This window comes from Macaca thibetana, chromosome 6 (assembly GCF_024542745.1).
Source record: "Macaca thibetana thibetana isolate TM-01 chromosome 6, ASM2454274v1, whole genome shotgun sequence".
Classification (NCBI taxonomy): Eukaryota; Metazoa; Chordata; class Mammalia; order Primates; family Cercopithecidae; genus Macaca; species Macaca thibetana.
Genome location: NC_065583.1, coordinates 70,996,746 through 71,016,575, shown reverse-complemented (window position 1 = coordinate 71,016,575; position 19,830 = coordinate 70,996,746). Strand labels below are relative to the sequence as shown.

The following is a 19,830-nucleotide window of genomic DNA, read 5'->3' as shown; positions in this document are numbered from 1 at the left end:
TCGAGAACTCTTTTAGTACTTTCATTTATTTCAGTATATTATTTCCTAAATATGTAGTGTTCTGTCTATATAGTGTCCAAAAAAAGCAATTATATTTTTCCTTTTTTATATCTTCCAGCCAAATTACCACTCTCTTGGGCCTATAACTTTATCATACTCCTGAACATATTTGACCAAGTGGTAATAAAACTTTGAAATACAAGGCTAAAGTTACTGCTTACTGAGCCACGGGTGGAAGAATTTACAGTAATACTACTCACTGGGTCTATCTTGGCTCATGTGTAATAGTGATGGATTTCTAGCATGCAGAATTTAGAGATTTTTCACTGTTTTCACAACATTGGGATTATTAATAGAGTAGTACATGAAACTGAACAATATAGGGGAAGGGGAAAAGGGAGTTTGTGAATTATTTTTTGTGACTTTTTACTCCTTTTGATATGCATGCACTTGTCACAACCTCTCCTTGCTTCAAATCAGTATGCATAACGTGTAGTTAATTCTTTGGCCATCTCTGTGAAGAATTGTGTGTGACAGCAAGTGCTACTGATGACTGAGAATGTGATGACGATTGCTGCTGCCACTTCCACAACTACTCTACCTCCACCATCTTCACCACCACTACTGCAATATACTGTTAGGCTAATAATAAATCTGGAAAGTTTTACCCTGGGTTAATCCAACTCATACTTGACTAAAATGCCTTAGAAGCCAATATGCAGAATATTAACATAGAATTGCTGACTCAGGTTCTCAGAGTGGAGTTAATTGCCCCTCCTAAGCCCATGGGCCATGTCACCTTGCTGACTCTTAACAGGCTTGACTCTCCCAGCCAGAAATAGTTCCATCATGGAAGTTGTCTAAGTGCCAAGTAGATTTGCCATATATTGTTCTTCTTTCCGTATTTAATTTATAGACAGATAGTGAGCATTATTGGAATAAGACCCTCAGGCATTTGAGAATTTGTGAGGATGATTATGTCAGATTCCTATTTTTATTTTAAATGCATGGTCTTTAGAGAGAGACCGGGAAAAATCATTGCTGCCTGTACGACATGCCATTTCTAATTCAGCAAGAAAAGAGGCAAGGAAAAATTATTATACGTGACTTTTTTTTTCTATGATTTACTTATCACAAGCTCTCTTTGCTTGATATCTGCATGCTAATAGGTGGTTGACTCGTCAAGCAACAGTGTTCAGAATTCTGTGTGACAATGTTGGCTTGCTTACATAAATGGTTTAGTAAAATTTCCATGCTTAAGATAGGCGTTTTTCTTTAAATAGTTTCATGTAGAAAATAAAAACCCAAGGGGACCACTTGACATTAGTTCTGGCTCAACAAGACTCAGGTTAGTGAACTATTGTGAACAGCCAAGAATTTAGTGACATATCACTTCAGATATGATGGATGCTTAGCAATTACTGATCTTATATTGCTCTGACAGAGTTGGCGTTGAAAGTGGAAGCTGTTCAGAATGATAAATGGATATGACAATTTATTAAAGATAGAAGGCATGATTAGTGTTGGATGTAGATGCACCCCTTAAAAAGGAGGTAGGAGTTGAAATACAAGAAAAACAAAATTACACACACACACACACACACACACACTCACTCATATCTCTTGGGGGGTAATAAAGACATTCATGAAACTTAAATGTCACACAATTTTTAGACAGTCATGGTGTCTCCACCTCTCTGACTAGGATCTTCCTTGTGCCCTCCTTCTGGTCATTAGCACTCCTCATGGGAGTCCATATTGCACAGCGCCTCAAGCCTGTTTGGAGGATCTTTTGGGTCTGTTCTAACACTTCTGATTTCATTGTTGCCCTTGACATGAACATTTTCATGTAAAGTCTGGTCAAGTTGTTTGTGCTGTTTCCCTTTCATGAATGAAAATGAAGTACTAGGACTAAATGTGCTATGGAAAGAGAGCAATCCCCTAAATATGCATATATGCTTTGTTTATTGGATAAACTGATTGAAGAGACACACAATGCCACTGCTAATGATATATATATACACACACACACACACTCACACATATATATACATATACACACACACACACATATATATATGCAAAATTAATTCATAAATCTTTAAAAATTTTTTTTGGCTGGTCATGGTGTCTCATGCCTGTAATCCCAAGACTTTGGGATGCTGAGGTGGGAGGACCAGTTGAGGCCAGGAGTTCGAGACCAGCCAGGGCAACACAGCAACACTTTGTCTGTACAAAAATAAAAATTTAAAAAATTAGTCAGGTGTGGTGGTGTGTGCCTGTAACTCCTAGCTACTCAGGAGGCTGAGGCAGGAGGATCTCATGGGCCAAGGAGTTTGAGTTTGCTGAGTTACATTTGTGTCACTGCACTCCAGCCTGGGCAATAGAGCAAGACCATGTCTCCAAAACAAAAAACTCTGATAGACAAGTAAAATTTTACAAACACCTGTAAACCTATGAATTAACCAGAAAAGTCATTAAATGTTGCTTCTAAGTAATAATCTGCCTTCATGATTTCTTGGTATTTTGATATGTGTAAATGTTCTATTAGAGAATCTAAATTCATTTCTGTTGTATATACATAAATATACATATATTATATATGGTATACAAATTACTGCCCTTCTCATGTAATGCATTTAAAAAAAAAACACTTAAAAATGTTTTATTAGGTTGCTACTATAAGTTCTTTAGAAATATCGTTCACACATATGGGAATGACTCCTGTTGTCACCTACATTCAGTGAACACAATGCACACTCACGGATAATGAAAAATCACAATTCTATCACTATCTGAATGGGTAGATTTTAGGAAAGTCTTTATCTGTCCTTGAAATCAACATCTCCATACACCTAAAAAATTTAAAGCATTACCATATTTTAAGGTTATCACAATCTTTTATAAATTTTTCTTAAGTTTTTATAAATCCTCTTGTATTTTCTTCTAACTTTCTGGCTGTTCCTAAGGTTTGGTTTGTTTTTTGCTTTTATATCCTTCTTCTTTTTCCATACATTGAATGGTGACATTCCTCAAAATTCTACCAGAGGCCTGTTTCTCATGTTATTCTGTGTTCCTTCCCAAGGAAATGTTGCTTATGCCCATGACTTTAATCATCACATTTAATCAAATGACTCACAGCCCAGGCTTCTTTCCTGAACTACAAAACTGTGAAACTCACTGCATACTTAACATCTCCACTGAAAGAACTCAAAAGCAGTACCACAAATTCAACATGTCCAAAGCCAAACCCACAATCTTTTCCTACCCCCAACTCTGCCTTGTCCACTTCCATCATTCTTTGTCTTAGTGAATGGCACAACTATTCAACCAGTTGCTCAGCCTGGAAAAAAAAGAAGCACCTTTGGTATTTTCATCTCCTTCCTGTCACCCTTTCATATTTAATGATCACCAAATGCTATTGCTCTTTATTCTAAACATTATGCAATTTATTTACCTCCTTTCCATTTCTACTGCCACTAATCTCATGCATGCTATATTGAATGGCATCTTTCATGTTCTCCTTATCTAACAAAGCCAGTAATGGCAATACTAAAACAAATTTACAAGAAAACATCCCACAACCCTATCAAAAGGTGGGCGAAGGATATGAACAGACACTTCTCAAAAGAAGACACTTATGCAGCTAACAAACATATGAAAAAAAGCTCATCATCACTGGTCATAGAGAAATGCAAATAAAAACCACAATAATATACCATCTCATGCCAGTTAGAATGACAATCATTAAAGTGTCAGGAAACAACAGATGCTGAAGAGGAGGTGGAGAAATAGGAAAACTTTTACATTGTTGGTGGGAGTGTACATTAGTTCAACCATTGTGGAAGACAGTGTGGAGATTCCTCAAGGATCCAGAACCAGAAATGCCATTTGACCCAGCAATCTCATTACTGGGTATATACCCAAAGGATTATAAATTATTCTACTATAAAGACACATGCACTCATATGTTTATTGCAGTACTATTCACAATAGCAAAGACTTGGAGGCAACCCAATGTCCATCAATGATAGACTGGATAAAGAAAATATGGCATATATAAACAATGGAATACTATGCAGCCATAAAAAAGGATGAGTTAATGTCCTTTGCGGGGACATGGATGAAGCTGGAAACCATCATTCTCAGCAAACTAACACAGGAACAGAAAACCAAATACCGCATATTCTCACTCATAAGTAGGAGTTGAACAATGAGAATACATGGGCACAGTGAGGGGAACATCACACACCAGGGCCTGTTGGGGGTGGGGAGTAAGGAGAGGGATAGCATTAGGAGAAATACTTAATGTAAATGACAGGTTGATGGGTGCAGCAACCCACCATGGCACATGTATGCCTATGTAACAAACCTGCACATTCTGCACATGTATCCCAGAACTTAAAGTATAATTTAAAAAAAGAAAAAAAGAAAAAGAAAAATTATGATATTAAGTAATAATTATTATACCAACTTATAATACTATATTAATATATCAGATTATATTTATAGATTATTTTATACTATATTCATTTATGTAATATTAATACACTTTTTGTGCTTACTTTGTAACAGGTACCGTAATAAACACATTCACTTGACTACCTAATTTCTCCTAAGCACCCAACAATAAAGGTGTTATCATTACATCACTTTATATATGAAGACATTTAGGTTTAGAGAAGTTAACGAAGTCACTTATAGTACCTCACATCTCTGATTATGTCACAACCTCTAACACAAACACATACTCATTACCTTCCACTCCTCACTCTACCACATAAAACACATTTAATGCTTATTGTGGTTCCTAAGACAAAATGGAAAATCCTGGTCACCTCTTCCTCTGTGGTCTTGATGAGCCAGCCATACCACTGGTTTTCAGTTCCTTAAATGCTCCATGGTTCCTTGCAACATAGGAACTTGCACATCCTGTCCCTTCCGTTTGGCATACAGTCTCCCTTCCCTGAACTCTCCCTACCAGTACATGCTTTTATACATCATGTACCTCTCCCTCAGGACACATCACTATTTATAACACAATGTAGTTCTCATTCATCACACTCATCATTACAGAGATGTAATACATTTTTTGCATAATTTTACATGTATATGTGTGGTTTTAATTAACATCTACCTCCTACACTTGACTAAAAGTTCCATTGGGAAAGAAGTATAATTTTTATTAAGTATTATATCTGAGACATTTTCTTTCATAGTATCTGGCCTATATTAGGCACTCAATAAATAATTATTGAATAAATGAATTTATGGAAAAGTAAACTATTTGGTTGCAAAGTTCCAAATAACTTTTGGTGCACAACCAACATGCTAGAGTCACAAGCAGTAGTTCTAGACAAGAATCCAATCAATCATGCTGTTGGGCACGGGTTATTTTTCTTTATATTCCCAGAGCCTACCACAATGCCTTCACATAGAAGTGTTCAATGAATGCTTACTGAAGGAACACATTACTTCTATTAGGAGGTCTGTTTCTTGCTTACATTTAAATCCATAGCAAGAGACCACTATAAGAAGGCTGGTTAGTTGGAAACATCAATTTCTCTGACAGGCGGACAGAAATCTGAAAACATCTGTCCTGGATACTAAGGCTTCAGAGAGTTTACATTCTAATTAAGCAGTCAATGAATGTTTATCAACTACTGCAAAAATATTTCATCACAAGCTCAACAATGCCCTTTTCTTTGAAAGAGCAAAGAGCACATAAAAAACAAAACACAAAACAAAAACATGTAGATCTTGTTTTTGTTTCCTGTTGTATTATTTTTATCTTCTCATAGTGCTGTCATTTTAATCCTAATTGATCCGTATTTGAAATATAGAATGCTTTTAAATCTCACCAAGATCATTTTAATACTTGTGTTATTTTTAAGATTCTGCATCACATCATGTTACTGTGAATGGAGAAGTCCTAGGGTTGATGATTGTATTAAAGCTAGACACTTGTATAAGCATAAAGCTATGGCAGTGAAAGTGGCAGCTAAAGCTATTGCCCCATTGATGACACCTATAATTCCTGCTCAGACCAAGGTTCTGTCTCACCAATGGAAAGACAGGAAAGGAGGGAAGATGTAACAGATAGATAGACATTGATTTATCTCCAAGGCAAGTTTGCAAATAAACTGAGTTATATATTGCAAATAGATGTTTGAAGCATAGTTTTGACATTAATAGTTGAATTCCATCTCTAAGCTTCCAATAGCACTTCAATGTCAACAAAAGCAAAAATGAATAAGTGGAATTACGTTAAACTAAAAACAAAACTTCTGCAAAGTCAAGGAAACAATCAACAGAGTGAAGAGACAGGCTATGAATGGGAGAAAATAACTGGAAACCATATATCCAATAAGTGGTTAATATTCAAAATACAAAAGAAACTCATACAACTTAATAGCACATAAAACCAAACAAGAACAAAACAGAAAAACACCACCAAAAAAGGAGAAAATCCCAGGTAACCCAAGTAAAAAGTGAACAAAGAAACTGAATAGACATTTTTCCAAGGAAGTCACACAAATGGCAAACAAGTAGGTATATGAAAAAGGTTCACAACATCACTAATCATCAGGGAAATGCAAATCAAAACCACAGGTATTAACTTGTACTTGTGAAGATGGATATTAAAAAGACAAAAAGACAAAAGGTAAGTGTTGGTGGGGAGATGGAGAAAAGGGAATACTTATACATTATTGGTGAAAATGTAGTTTGGTATGTCTATTACGAAAAATACTATGGAAGTTCCTCAATAAATTAGAAATAGAACTACTATATGATATGGCAATTGTATTATATAGTAATACAATTGGTGCAAAAGTAATTATAGTTTTTGCAATTATTTTTAAAAATTGCAAAAATTGAAATGAGGTTTGCACCAACCTAATATTCTGAGTATATATTCAGAAGAAATAAAATCAGTATGTCAAAGAAATATCTGCACTCCCAATCTCTGGGCATTTTAACACCTTAAGTAACTGATCTAAGCCAATGATCCAACCCATTTATTTAAACTCAATTATTTCACAAAGGCTCAATAAATAGAAGCCCATCTCTGAAGAACCACTCAGTGTTTTTTATCTCTCTGCAGCTAACAACTGTGACCAGCAATGCTGATTCTCTCTCATACTATGTCTTATCACCATACCCCTGAAATACATGTCTGACATAGTCAAAACCAGAAATGAATTGCTTTTAAATTAAATAACTAGAAGCAGGAAAGGAAACAAAACATAACCAAAAACGAAATCATCATGAAACTGTATGTTCTCTTGAAAAGTTGCTAGCAGCAATTCGTGACTTTAAAAAAAAGCACAAAAATGTAAACCTTCCACTTATTATTTATCACAATCTTACTAAGGTAAGAATTAAATATTATATTCTAAAGAAAATAAATATTTTAGAACATCTAGTAAATTATAGAACAAAAGGATAAGGAACTGACATGTCCAGGCTCTTTATCTACCTTCTTTTTCTGTATCCTCAGGACAAACCTTAGAGCAATGTACAGCTTTTTAATTTTTAAAGATTAGAAGCCTAAGACTCAGAGAAGTTAAGTAACTTACTTTAAATCAATCAGAAAAAAACCTATAAACTAAGCATATTTCATATAGTGTGAAGGAGAAACAGACTTTTTACATTTTTTCCTTCATGAAACAGAACAAGACAGATTGGTTTAAGGCATTTTACTTAGGCATCCTAGGGGCATGGTCAAGCCCACACAATATTAAATAAGAGGCCAAGTCTATTTTGGGGGCCCTCTTCTATTTAAACTCTCTCTATATGTACTTACTAGACTTACTAGAAAGTGACTCTTCTTTGATATACATTTCCTAAAATTAAGTAGAGAGTTTCAAGGTCTAGAAAAAATAAGTCCCCTAATGAAAATCAAGTTCCAAAAATCATAAGGAAGAAATTGAAAAAAAATTCTGTTTGTTAGAACATGTTTTTAAACAATTACTCAAGGCTTAGATATCAGATAAAATTCATATGAGGGAGAAGAAAGCAGCACAGTGAACACAAGAGTCAGAATGCCTTTGTTTAAATTCAAATTTCTGAACTTATGGTTGCAAATCCTTGGACTAACTAACCTTATCAAAACTCAGTATCCGTGTCTATAAATGAAGGAAATAATCATAACTCCATCTAAGGGTAGTACTTCACATAGTGCCTTGCTTATAAAATGCACTCATGTGGGGTGTCAAACAAAATTGATCATCTTGGATTGTCTAGCAACGTGCTACCTAGAACTGAGGGTCTTAAGAATCTCCCATTTTGTGGAGTTTCTTCTCCTAAATCCAACTTCCCAATGATTCAATGCTTTCTTTACAACCATTAAGAGCGCCTCTTAAGGCCTCCAGGTTCTGGGCAGCTGGCATTTCCATCATCCCCTCCCTTAGATGATATCTAACTGACTGATGATGGTGTGATAACTGAGCCCCAAACATTTATTTCTCCACTGAAAAGGAGTTTACACTCTTATAAGAAGGTAGAGTAGCAGTCAGGCACTCTCTCTTTGAAATACAAACCCAGTGAATGTTCAAATGCTTCCCCAGACTCCAGCACCCCTAATCAATGGGATAATTCGAAATGTAAACCACGTACTTCTTTCTGCTAACGGCTGACTTCTAAGTCTCTCCAATAAAGCCTATTCTTAACCTATTTCATAGGGTATCGTAGCACTTACCTTTCCCATCTTTCCACCATTCAGTAAATGTTAGCGACTCCTACTTCTATTACCACGGCACCAGCTCCTTTTATAAAGGAAGCTGCAGAGGAGGAGCACTAGCCTTGGGTACGGCCTTCCTGTAAAGTCAGCTGTGTAAAATCTTCTGCATAAATGACAACAACTGTTCTCAGTTCATTCTTACTAGCACTACCTGGGCTCTCTTCCAGGCGCTAGTTTAATGAATATTCTTTAACATAAAAATTTGAACAAACTAAGCATGAACAAAGTTTTATTAATGTTCTCCTAGTCTTTATATATGTGGAAATAATTAGTTGTTGATGAGATTTTAGAGATTCGAGGAATAAGTTTAGAAAATACACTTATGAGAAACCTCAGAAGTAAGAAAGTATAGATGTGGGAATTGGGTTTTTAAAATTTGATCTTCATAGTTCTAAATTCTCAGCCTTAAGGTAAACTTGAGATAGTTTTACTGACAAATAGGGAAGAGAGAAATACTATGCTTTGAAGTAAAACTATTATATACCTATTTTTTTGTCTACAACTTTTATGATAAAAAACCATAATGATTTTTTCATATTTTTAAAAAAATGCTGAGGGGCAAAAAGAGCATGTATCCAACAACATGTTGTACTAGCTTAAAGAAAAGTTAAAAAAAAATCAACATACAGAAGCAAAATGATCAATTTTCTTTTGAAAAAATTACATAAAGAAAAAAAGTCAAACCTGCAAGCCATTCAGAGCAAAATATATGTTTATAAACATAGTAAAGACAAAATTATTTTTAAAAATAATCTATAGGCTAAAAACATACGGAATTTTTTTTTTTTTTGGAAAAAATTATGGGTCATAAGATGTAGCAGACACTTCATTAATAAGGAAGTTCTCATCTTCTCCTTTCTAGAAAATTTTCAGATTTTCACATTGAAATAAGCATGCTCTAGTCCTCCCAGACAATAAAGAAACATTGTCTTAATTTTCCTCTTCTCTGCCCTTTTAAATGTGCCTCACCTTCTATAGGAGTCCTTATATGTTGGCTTCTTGGTGTCTTTCACATTTCCACTTGTTGAAAACACAAAATGGAGATATCTAGGAACACTAAATGAGGAATCGGTGATGTGGCACTATGAATAAAGACCTTTCAGGGATGAAAAGGAACTGTATGCTTTAAATTATGTCTTTGTATTTAGACCTGTGGGGTTTCAGCATGCTCAGGTGTTGATTCACTCTATTAATTCGATTTGGGAGCCTAGAAGCTGGAGGAGATGAACTAACAAAAGGAGCTAGCTATGGAACTTTTGTTTAGATGGAGAATCAAGCAAAAGGAAATATCAATTTCCTGAAGTTAATGTTTAGTCAACCAGAGAAATTTCTTCAATGCATAGCTTAGATTTAAATTTGCTTTTACACAACTTATAAAAAAACTTATAAAAAAAACTTACAAAAATCCATATATATGGATTATATATAATCCATACTCCTAATAAGAAAGGAAAGACTGTTTAGCCAGGCCTAATCTAGGCTTATCTTGTTGTCATCAAGCTGTAGCTCCATTCCACTGACCTCTGTTTTACCCAGAGATGAGCCCCTAACTGGAGCTGATACTATGCACAACTGCAGGGAGTCACATTCACATAGACTATATGAATGATGCAGTGGGAATGCTGCTCCATGAAACAACACTGAGGTAACTCTTGCTAGAGGAAGTCTCAGCTTGCTGTGCTGCTGAATAATTCTCACTCAGGGAGGAGACATTCTAAATTTAATTGCTAGAGTCTGCAATGAACTGTGAAAAACTGGATAAGCAGACAGCATTTTTTTCTAAGACCAGTGATGTATGATTGTCATTTATTTAATGAACTGCAGGCTCTGAAAGAGAAGCTTAATTTACTAATCCCTCAAAACCTACAGGACTTTTTGGGTCTTAACCCCCCCACCTGCTCCTTTTTTGTCTCACTCTTCTCTGACTTTGCATATTGTCTTTCCCTTCTCCCTAACCTTGTGCACATCCTTTTATTTGTACCTTTCATCCTCAGTATGTCTCTTCCCTCATATCTTTTCTCTTTCCTTTTGTTCTCTTTCATCTTTATTTCTGCTTATTGCTCTTATTTCTCCATTTGCTATTTTTTCACACATTTCCTCTATGTCTACTTTCTCTCTGTCTCTCTCTCTGTCTCTCTCTCTGTCTCTGTCTCTCTCTCTCTCTCTCTTTCTCTCTCTCTCTCATCTCTTGTGTCCCAGCAGGCACTATTGATCTTCACCTGCCTTTTCATCACCTGTATATACTTTCTCTTGCTTTTTCTTAATCTGCTTTTGTTAACATTGATTTTTTTCTATTTTTCCAGTTTATTTTTTGCTATCCCTTTCTTCAACTGTCCATGACACAAAACCAAAGTACACTTTAATGTCCTCTTTGTGGCTCCAGATGAATTATTCTTCCATGTCTGTCTTTCAGAATATACAGAATACATCCAGAGACTCTACATTCCAATACCCAGGCCACGTAGAACTGCCATTTTCATTGTATCTTGATTGTGTTACAATTTTATAAAAATGTAGGAAATACACAAGTAGTTTTGCAGTATTTATTTCTGCACACAAGACTACTAAAGCCAGGCTGTGTGATCCTTAACCCCAAATCTATATGTCTTCCTCACTGATTTTAGAATTATTGGAAAAAAATGCTTAAAACTATTTCAAAACTCAAACATTTTTCTGTTGACTATTTGTGAACACAAAGGAAAGCCTGCCCATCAGCCTTGCTGCGCTCAATTATAACAGCTGCAATAAAGTGTACCTTTTGGCAGCAACACTCATATGATTTTGGAACTTAAATAATGATTTAGACAAATGCCAAGGAAGAAAGTTTCCCACATGATTTAGCACCTTCTTCAAGAAATTAGAAAATTAACCACAAAATAGACCAAAGAAGTAACAAACTCATATAAATAAGCACAAAAATATATGAGAGTTAGAATCTAGAAGCTGGTCCATTGAAAAAAAAAACATAAAATAGATTTAGCATCTAGCTAAACTAACTAAGGTGAATAAAAAGAAGAAAATTCAAATGCACAAAGTAAGAATTGGTTAAGGGCAAAATAATACAGAAACAGAAAGAATTACGGGATCACAATAGACTGCTTTGTTCAATTATGGCCAGATAAATTCTGAAAAATGAGATGGAATAAATAATATTCAGAGAAAAGATAATGTTAAAATTGTTAACATTGACTTAAGAAAAAGAAAGATCTAAATAGACTGATATTCAGGATTGATATTCTAGATGATTTTAAGGCAGGGCTTCCAACAATCAAAACTGAATGTTGCCGTACATGTGCATTTGGGCTGAATATCAATCTTGTCAACAGCCATAGAAAAAAAATTTTGACAAAGAACTACCTTAGAAGAGGCATAAGGTACTGATGATTAATGTTCAACATCACTAATCATCAGAGAAATTCAAATTAAAATGTCAATGAGATATCATCTCATCCCACTTAAAATGGCTTCTATTCAAAAGACAAGCAATGATGAATGTTGGTGAGGATGTGGAGAAAGGGGAACACTCATGCATTGTTGGAAGAAATATAAATTAGTGCAGCCACTATGGAGAACAGTATGGAGGTTCCTCAAAAAAACAAAAGCAGAACTGCTATATATTTCATCAATCTCACTGTTGGGTATACATCCAAAAGAAAGAAAATCAGTATATCAAGGAATATTGCACTCCTATGTTTATCACAGCACTGTTACAATAGCCAAAATTTGGAATCAACCCAAATGTCCATCAATAGATGAACAAATGAAGGAAATGTGGTATATATACACAATGTAATATTATTCAGCTATAAAAATGAATGAAATCCTGTCATTTGCAACAACATGGAGGGAACTGGAGGCTATTATGTTAAGTTAAATAAGCCAGGTCAGAAAGACAAATACTGCATGTTCTCATTCATATTCAGAAGTTAAGTAAATATTGAACTCATGGAGATGGAGGATGGCTACCAGAAGTCAGGAGGAGTGGTGAAGAGTGAAGAAGGAGGGAGGGATAAAGAGAAGATGGTTAAATGGTTATATATATACACATATATACACACACACACACATATAAATATATATACATATATAAATATATATATACGGAAAGAGAGAGAGAGTTTGGTAGGAGGAGTAAGATCTGATGCTCAGTAGCACAACAGGGCAACTATAGTTAATAATTTATTGTATATTTCAAAATAAAAGGGTGGAGTTGGAATGTTCCTAACACAAAGAAATGACAAATTATTAGAGTGACAGATACCCTAATTACTCTGATTTGATCATTATACATTGTATGCTTGTGTTAAAATATCACGTATACTCCATAATTATGTACAACTAGTACGTATTCATAATAATTAAAATTTTAAAAAGAGGGAATTCTAACATAGCTTGAAAGAGTAGATTATTCTGAGCTTCTGAAATTATTTTGGAACACAGAAAAAAAGTTCCAAAGAATAACAATGATAGCAAAACTTGACAAAAATTAAACAGGAAATACACAATTATAAACAAATATTACTTAAGACTACTTATGAAAAATTTCTAGATCAATCATTAACAAGAGGATCTAACAGGACACTATTAGACTATTATGTAATAATTAAGAAGAGTTTTGTTTCATCCTGTATTGCTGCTTGAGAAACATCCCAAAATCTAGTGACTTAAAATAATAATGGGCTGGGCGCAGTGGCTTATGCCTGTAATCCCAGCACTTTGCGAGGCCAAGGCGGGTGGATCACCTGAGGTTGGTAGTTCGAGACTAGTTTGGCAAACGTGGAGAAAACCCATCTCTACTAAAAATACAAAATTAGCCAGGCGTGGTGGTGCATGCCTGTAATCCCAGCTACTCAGGGGGCTGAGGCAGGAGAATCGCTTGAACCCAAGAGGCAGAGGTTGTGGTGAACCAAGATCGCACCATTGCACACCAGCCTGGGTAACAAGAGCAAAACTCCATTTCAAATAATAATAATAATAATAATAATAATAATACAATAATGATCTGCTGTTCTAATCCTGTAGGTCAGGAATTGGGGTAGGGCTCACTGGGGATTGCTAATCTACACACTAAACAGTATTGGCTGAGCTCATTCATGCAGGTGCATTAAGCTGAGAGCTGGGCTGGGCTGTATGGTCCAAGATGGCTTCCTAGTATGTCTAAGGCCTTGTCGTGGGCTGCCAGCTGGGGCACTGATTCTTTTCTATGTGGTCTTTCTCTTCAGGTGACCTCTCATCCCCCAAGACCTTTCTCTCTCACGGATCTCACTGATGATTACTGACATTGAACGTTGTTGTATATACTTACTGCTAATTGTATATCTTCTTTAGAAAAATATCTATTCAAGTTGTTAACCTATTTTTAGTAGATCTGAGAGTTTTTTGGCTATGGAATTGAAGAAATTCCTTATATATTTGGAAATTAAACCCTTGTCATAAATATGGTTTGCAAATATTTTCTCCTAATCTGTAGAATGACTTAATTTTGTTGATTGTTTATTTTGCTTTGCATTAGACTTTTAGTTTGATGTAGTTCTAATTGTTTTTGTCACCTGCAGTTTTAGTGTCATATTCAAGAAAACATTGTAAAGACAAATGTCAAGAAGTTTTCGTTCTTTGCTCCTTTCTAGGATTTTTAGTATCATGTCTTACATTTAAGTCTTTAATCCATTTGGATCTGCTTTCTGTGCTTGGTGTAAGAGTGCAATTTCATTCTTACACATGTGGATATACAGCTTTCCTAGCACCATTTATTGAAGAGAATCTTTTTTCCCTGTTATATATTCTTGGAAACCTTGTCAATGATTAATTGACCATATGTGCATGAATTTATTTCTGGTCTCTCTATTCTGTTTCATTAGTCTATATGTCTGTCTTTATGCTAATACCATACTGTTTTAATTACAGTAGCTTTGTAATATATTTTGAAATCTGAAAGTGTGATGCCTGCAAGTTTATTCTTCCTTCTCAAGATTGATTCGGCTATTCACAATCTTTTGTGTTCCCATATGAATTTCCGAATTGTTATTTATATTTATTTAGAAAATGCCATTGTGATTTTGATAGCATTGAATCTGTGAACATTTTAGCAAGATTAATTCTTTCAACACAGGAATACAAACTGACATTCATTTATGTATTCTTTATTTCACCAAGGTTTTGTGGTTTTCAATCTAGAAGTTGTTTACATCCTTATTTAAGTTTATTCCTAAGTTTTTTATTCTTTTTTGTACTATTGTAAATGAAACTGTTTTCCTAATTTCTCTATCGTATAGCTTACTGTTAGTGTACAGAAATGTAACAGATTTTATTTGTTGACTCTGTATCCTGCAACTTTAATGAATTCATTAATTACTTCTAAAAGTTTTTTGGTGGAGTCTCTAGGGTTATATATATATAAGGTCATGTCACCTGAAAACAGGGACAGTTTTTCTTCTTATATTCTGATATGGATGCCTTTTATTTTTTCTTGTCTAATTATTCAAGCTAGGACTTTAACCAATAGAAAACTGGTTAAATAAATTATGATATATCCATAATAAGGAAAACTTGTCTGTTTAAAAAATGATAATAATTAGAAAATTTTCCATGTATTGGAATGGAAAAATGTACCTGAAATCAGGTTAAATGACAAATGCAAGATGCCAAATACTATGTTTACTATGCTAACTTTCATGTTAAAATGAAGGGGAAAAAATTAAAAATACTAATAATGTATTATATTTGCATTTTATAGACCCTGAAAGGACACACAACAAATTACTGATGTTATTACCTAGGATAGGGAGAGATGAGGGGGTAAATCAGGGAAGGAAGGGTCTATAATCTAAAGAGGCTTTGACTTTTTACCTTTAATATATAGAAAGTTGGAGCATTTTTCATGAAAGAGAATATGTATAAGAGTTCTTAAAACTGGGGAGATCCTACAAAGGAAAGAGAATCACATATTATACTAGACTTTGCAAACACAGTAATATACTGTGGCAATAGTTATAAAGGATAATGATTTTACATATTAATCCAAATTACTCCTTATTTGTGGAGGCAAATACAACATATTTTCAAATATTGAGCACATATTTAAAACACTTGATAATACCTTAGTCAAATGAAAAATAAATAAGAATAAATACATAAGAAAGTATATATTCAGGAATTGAATACAATTTACAGTTAAATTTAAATTTACAGATGCATTTTCAGCAACTATTTAGTCCAGCTAAGTTTATTCACTGGGTTAAATTCCTCTAATCCAGGAACAAAAGGCTCTTACATTAGATTGTAAAAAGACACAAAGGCAAAGCCAATCAGATGTAACGTATAAAACAATATATAGCAGGTACAATTTACAACAACAACAAAAAATTCAGAATGGTAAAATCAAAATCAGTGTGCTATCTATTAATCAATCAATCACAGCCTATCAGGAATAAATTGCTCAACAGAACACCAAACACATCAAAATATGAATTAAAAATACAAGGAAAGCTGACTTTATAGTAAATGTATTAAAATAAATAGGAAAAAATATAACAATATATTCTTCAAATGACTTGGGTTAAAAAGTAAATAAAAGTTTCTGTCGTGATTAAAGCTTTACTAAGAGATTTACAATGTAAAATAGGGCCTGTGTTATATATCAGGAGTGATTTTTCATCTATTTTAAAAATCTGTCTAAAAGTGACTTTTAACATCTTAACATTCTGTGTATCTTAAAATGACAACAGGGACCCCAAGAATCTGAAAGTAATCTACCACTGGAGAAATTGTAAATAAATTTGAAAATTATTCACTTTAATAAATCATTCCTAAGTCCAATGTTTCCTGGAGTCCTTTGAAATAAATTTATGAGGAGTTGAAACATAAAATCTAATTAGTCTCATAACTACCAGTTTTTGAAGACTTACTATGTTCAAGACTCTAACTTAGATATGTAAGATACATATCAAGTATGTATATATATGTATGTATACACACATAAAATAAAGTCTTAAAATTTTGAATATTGAATGATTTGGTTTCTGTTTTAAGTTAGTATTTATCTCACAAGAATTACATTAATATTGATTTGTATTATGTAATAATGCCTATTACAAACATGAAGAGTTTCGGAGAAGGGAGGAACTTGCTCAATGATAGACCACCTAGGAGGTGATCGAACCAAAATTTGAATTGAAGAAGAGAAACTGAGTTAACTAATGTGGCAAATAATTATCTATAATTTCTGTGATTTTGAATTGTAATGTATTAGAATAATAAAACCAATAGTACTTCTCTTTACCTTACAGTGAAATGTAGAACTTTCTTTTTCATGGACTCCAGCTTTTTATTCGGATATTTTGTTTGATCCTTTTTTATTGATGGTTTCTTCAAAGGAAGAACACGGGCCTCAATGGGGGGAAAGAATAGTTTGGAAAGAGTGTCGGCAATTCTCCACCCAATATATTTGGAGAAAACTTCTTCTCCTACATTTGATGAGATGTTTGTACTATACCTAGTGAAAGGATCGGTTGGGTCATTTAACTCAGCCTGTTGAAAGAAACAAGAAGGAATCAGTTGAAACAGGATTAAATGGGAGAAAAAAAATCATGTATTATTAAATTTTTTAAAGTATCTTTATTTTCTTTGACTAATATTGCATTTTTCCTGTTAAGTAAAAATAATCTTGATTAAAAAATTGCAGTTTTCCAAAAGATTTCAAAAACCAAAATAGCAAATTTCAGTGAAATAAATAAACATTAATGCATCCAGTCTTGAAACTCTGAAAATTTAATAAGGTAATTTTTATTTTTAATTTGATATACTTGCCATGTAAGAATTTCATACACTTTCTGGAATTTAATAGGAAATTAAGCAATCAGTTGAAGTAATGTACATTGTATTAAATCAGACTTTTTTTTTACACACAATCTAAATTGTTCTTGATATCAACAGAGCATTTTTTTTTTTCTTTTTTGAGAAGGAGTCTTGCTCTGTCACCCAGGCTGGAGTGCAGTGGCACAATCTTGGCTCACTGCAACCTCCATCTCCCGGGTTTGAGCACTTCTCCTGACTCAGCCTCCTAAGTAGCTGGAACTACAGGTGTACACCATCACGCCTGGCTAACTTTTGTTATTTTTAGTAGAGACGGGGTAGCATCATGTTGGCCAGGCTGGTCTCAAACTCCTGACCTAAGGTGATCTGCCTGCCTCAGCCTCCCAAAGTGCTGGGATTACAGGCATGAGCCACCATGCCCGGCTAAACAGAACATTTTTATAGAGCAAAAATTTTAAGTGAAAAGCAAATAAGAGCTTTGTATTTAGCTTAAATTGAAGATATTTAAGATTTTGATTTTGATTAAATTAAATATGTTCTAACACCAAAGAGTAAAAAAATTACACAAATTTCCCATTATTTAAGCAATATTTATTCAAGAAAAAGCTATTTTCTGAAATTTCCTATTCCTGTTTGTTAATGTCCAGGACCGCTTTTTAATTACTTCTTTTAAAATGGCCAGAGGCATATTTTCTCTGGCTATAATCAGTAATAATAAATGAAAATCTAAGTAAAATGGCATATGTTACCAATTTTTTTATGTTCATGATATGTACATACTATTAACTCCTTTTCTTGTAAATAAGTTGGATACTGCCCTTTATCATTTGTTTTTACATTTTCATTGAGTATTATCTGTCTTCAGGTAGCTCATTACCAGTCACTCAGGATTCATTTTAGATGCATATCAATTTTGCGATACAAAAGATAGAAATAGAAAATGTTTTTCTATATATGAACATCTAACTTAACCTCTTTCAGCTTCCAAAATTAGGCCTGGCTAAATTAAATTACTGATGAAAGATTTATTATTGAATTATTTAGACAAAAGTATAGTAGAAAAAAATGAGTACAGTCTCAGGATATAGACTGAAAGAAAATCAGTTAAAGCAATGAGAAAAATAGCAAAAGGCAAGTATGCAAATATGTGTCACTGTGAAAGTTATAGAGGACTACATAACTATATAAAGTTACATAGTCAAAGAATAACATGAAAAAAACATTTACAAAGGAGAAGGTAAAAATCATGCAAAATAAGCAAGCACATGATTCAGTAATCCCACTACTGGGTATATCCAAAAGAAAATCAGTATGTCAAAGACAGAGCTGCCCTGCCATGTTTATTGCAACATTACTCTCAATAGCCAAGCTATGAAATCAAGCTAAGTGTCCATCAACAGATGAATGGATAAATAAAATGTGGTATATATACACAATGGGATAGTATTGAGCCATAAAAATAGAAGAAAATTCTACCATTTGTAACGACATGGATGAACCTGGGGGACATCATGTTAAGTGAAATAAACCAGGCACAGAAAGACAAATACCACATGATCTCACTTACATGTAGAATCTAAAATGTTGATCTTGTAGAAGTAGAGTGGGATGGTGTTTAACAGGGGCTGATGGGTGAAGGGCTTGGGAGATGTTGGTCAAAAGATTTCAGTTAGATAGAATAAACAAATTCAAGAGATCTAATGTACAACATGGTGACTATAGTTAATACAAATACATCATATCTTGAAAAATGCTAAGAGAGTAGATGTTAAGTGTTCTCACAAAAGAAATAATAACTATATGAGGTTATGCATTTGTTAATTACCTCAATTTGACAATTTCACAGCATATATATATTTTAAAACATCATGTTTTACACAATAAAATTACATGATTTTATTCTTCAGCGTAGAAAAAGAAAATAAAATGACACCACCAAAAAAGAGCTCCTACATTTTTTTACTCAACATATAGTACAGTATTGCACAAATGAAGATATTATGGTGAACTCTGGAATTACTAAGAGAGTTATGAATGAATAAATGAATGAGTAAACAAATGGACCAAAAAACTGATGTCTTCTCATGATACACTTTTTGGTAAAATATACTGTAATCAAAGATAACATTAACCTGTGAGGCAGGAGAATAGGGTCTGGAGAAAGGGAACCTAAAGCCTATTCTCACTGACTTTCTAGAACTAAATCAAAATAAAAACCTCAACTTTCCATGCCCAAGTTAAAAAAGGACCAGGGGCTACTCTCCTTGCAACCCCCA

The 19,830-nt window shown here is 33.9% G+C and overlaps 1 protein-coding gene across 7 annotated transcripts in view; it reads right to left on the bottom strand.

The window, feature by feature from the left end:
• Positions 1–19,830, bottom strand: part of TMEM232 (transmembrane protein 232) — a 318,910-nt gene that overhangs the window by 102,153 nt on the left and 196,927 nt on the right. For 6 of the 7 annotated variants that reach the window (XM_050793059.1, XM_050793058.1, XM_050793065.1 and 3 more), the window contains one exon: positions 17,022–17,269. In XM_050793059.1, the coding sequence (XP_050649016.1) occupies positions 17,022–17,269 (248 nt within the window). Of the gene's footprint in view, positions 1–15,589; positions 15,664–17,021; positions 17,270–19,830 lie in introns of all 7 variants that reach the window. The other variant, XM_050793063.1, reaches the window with a different exon arrangement.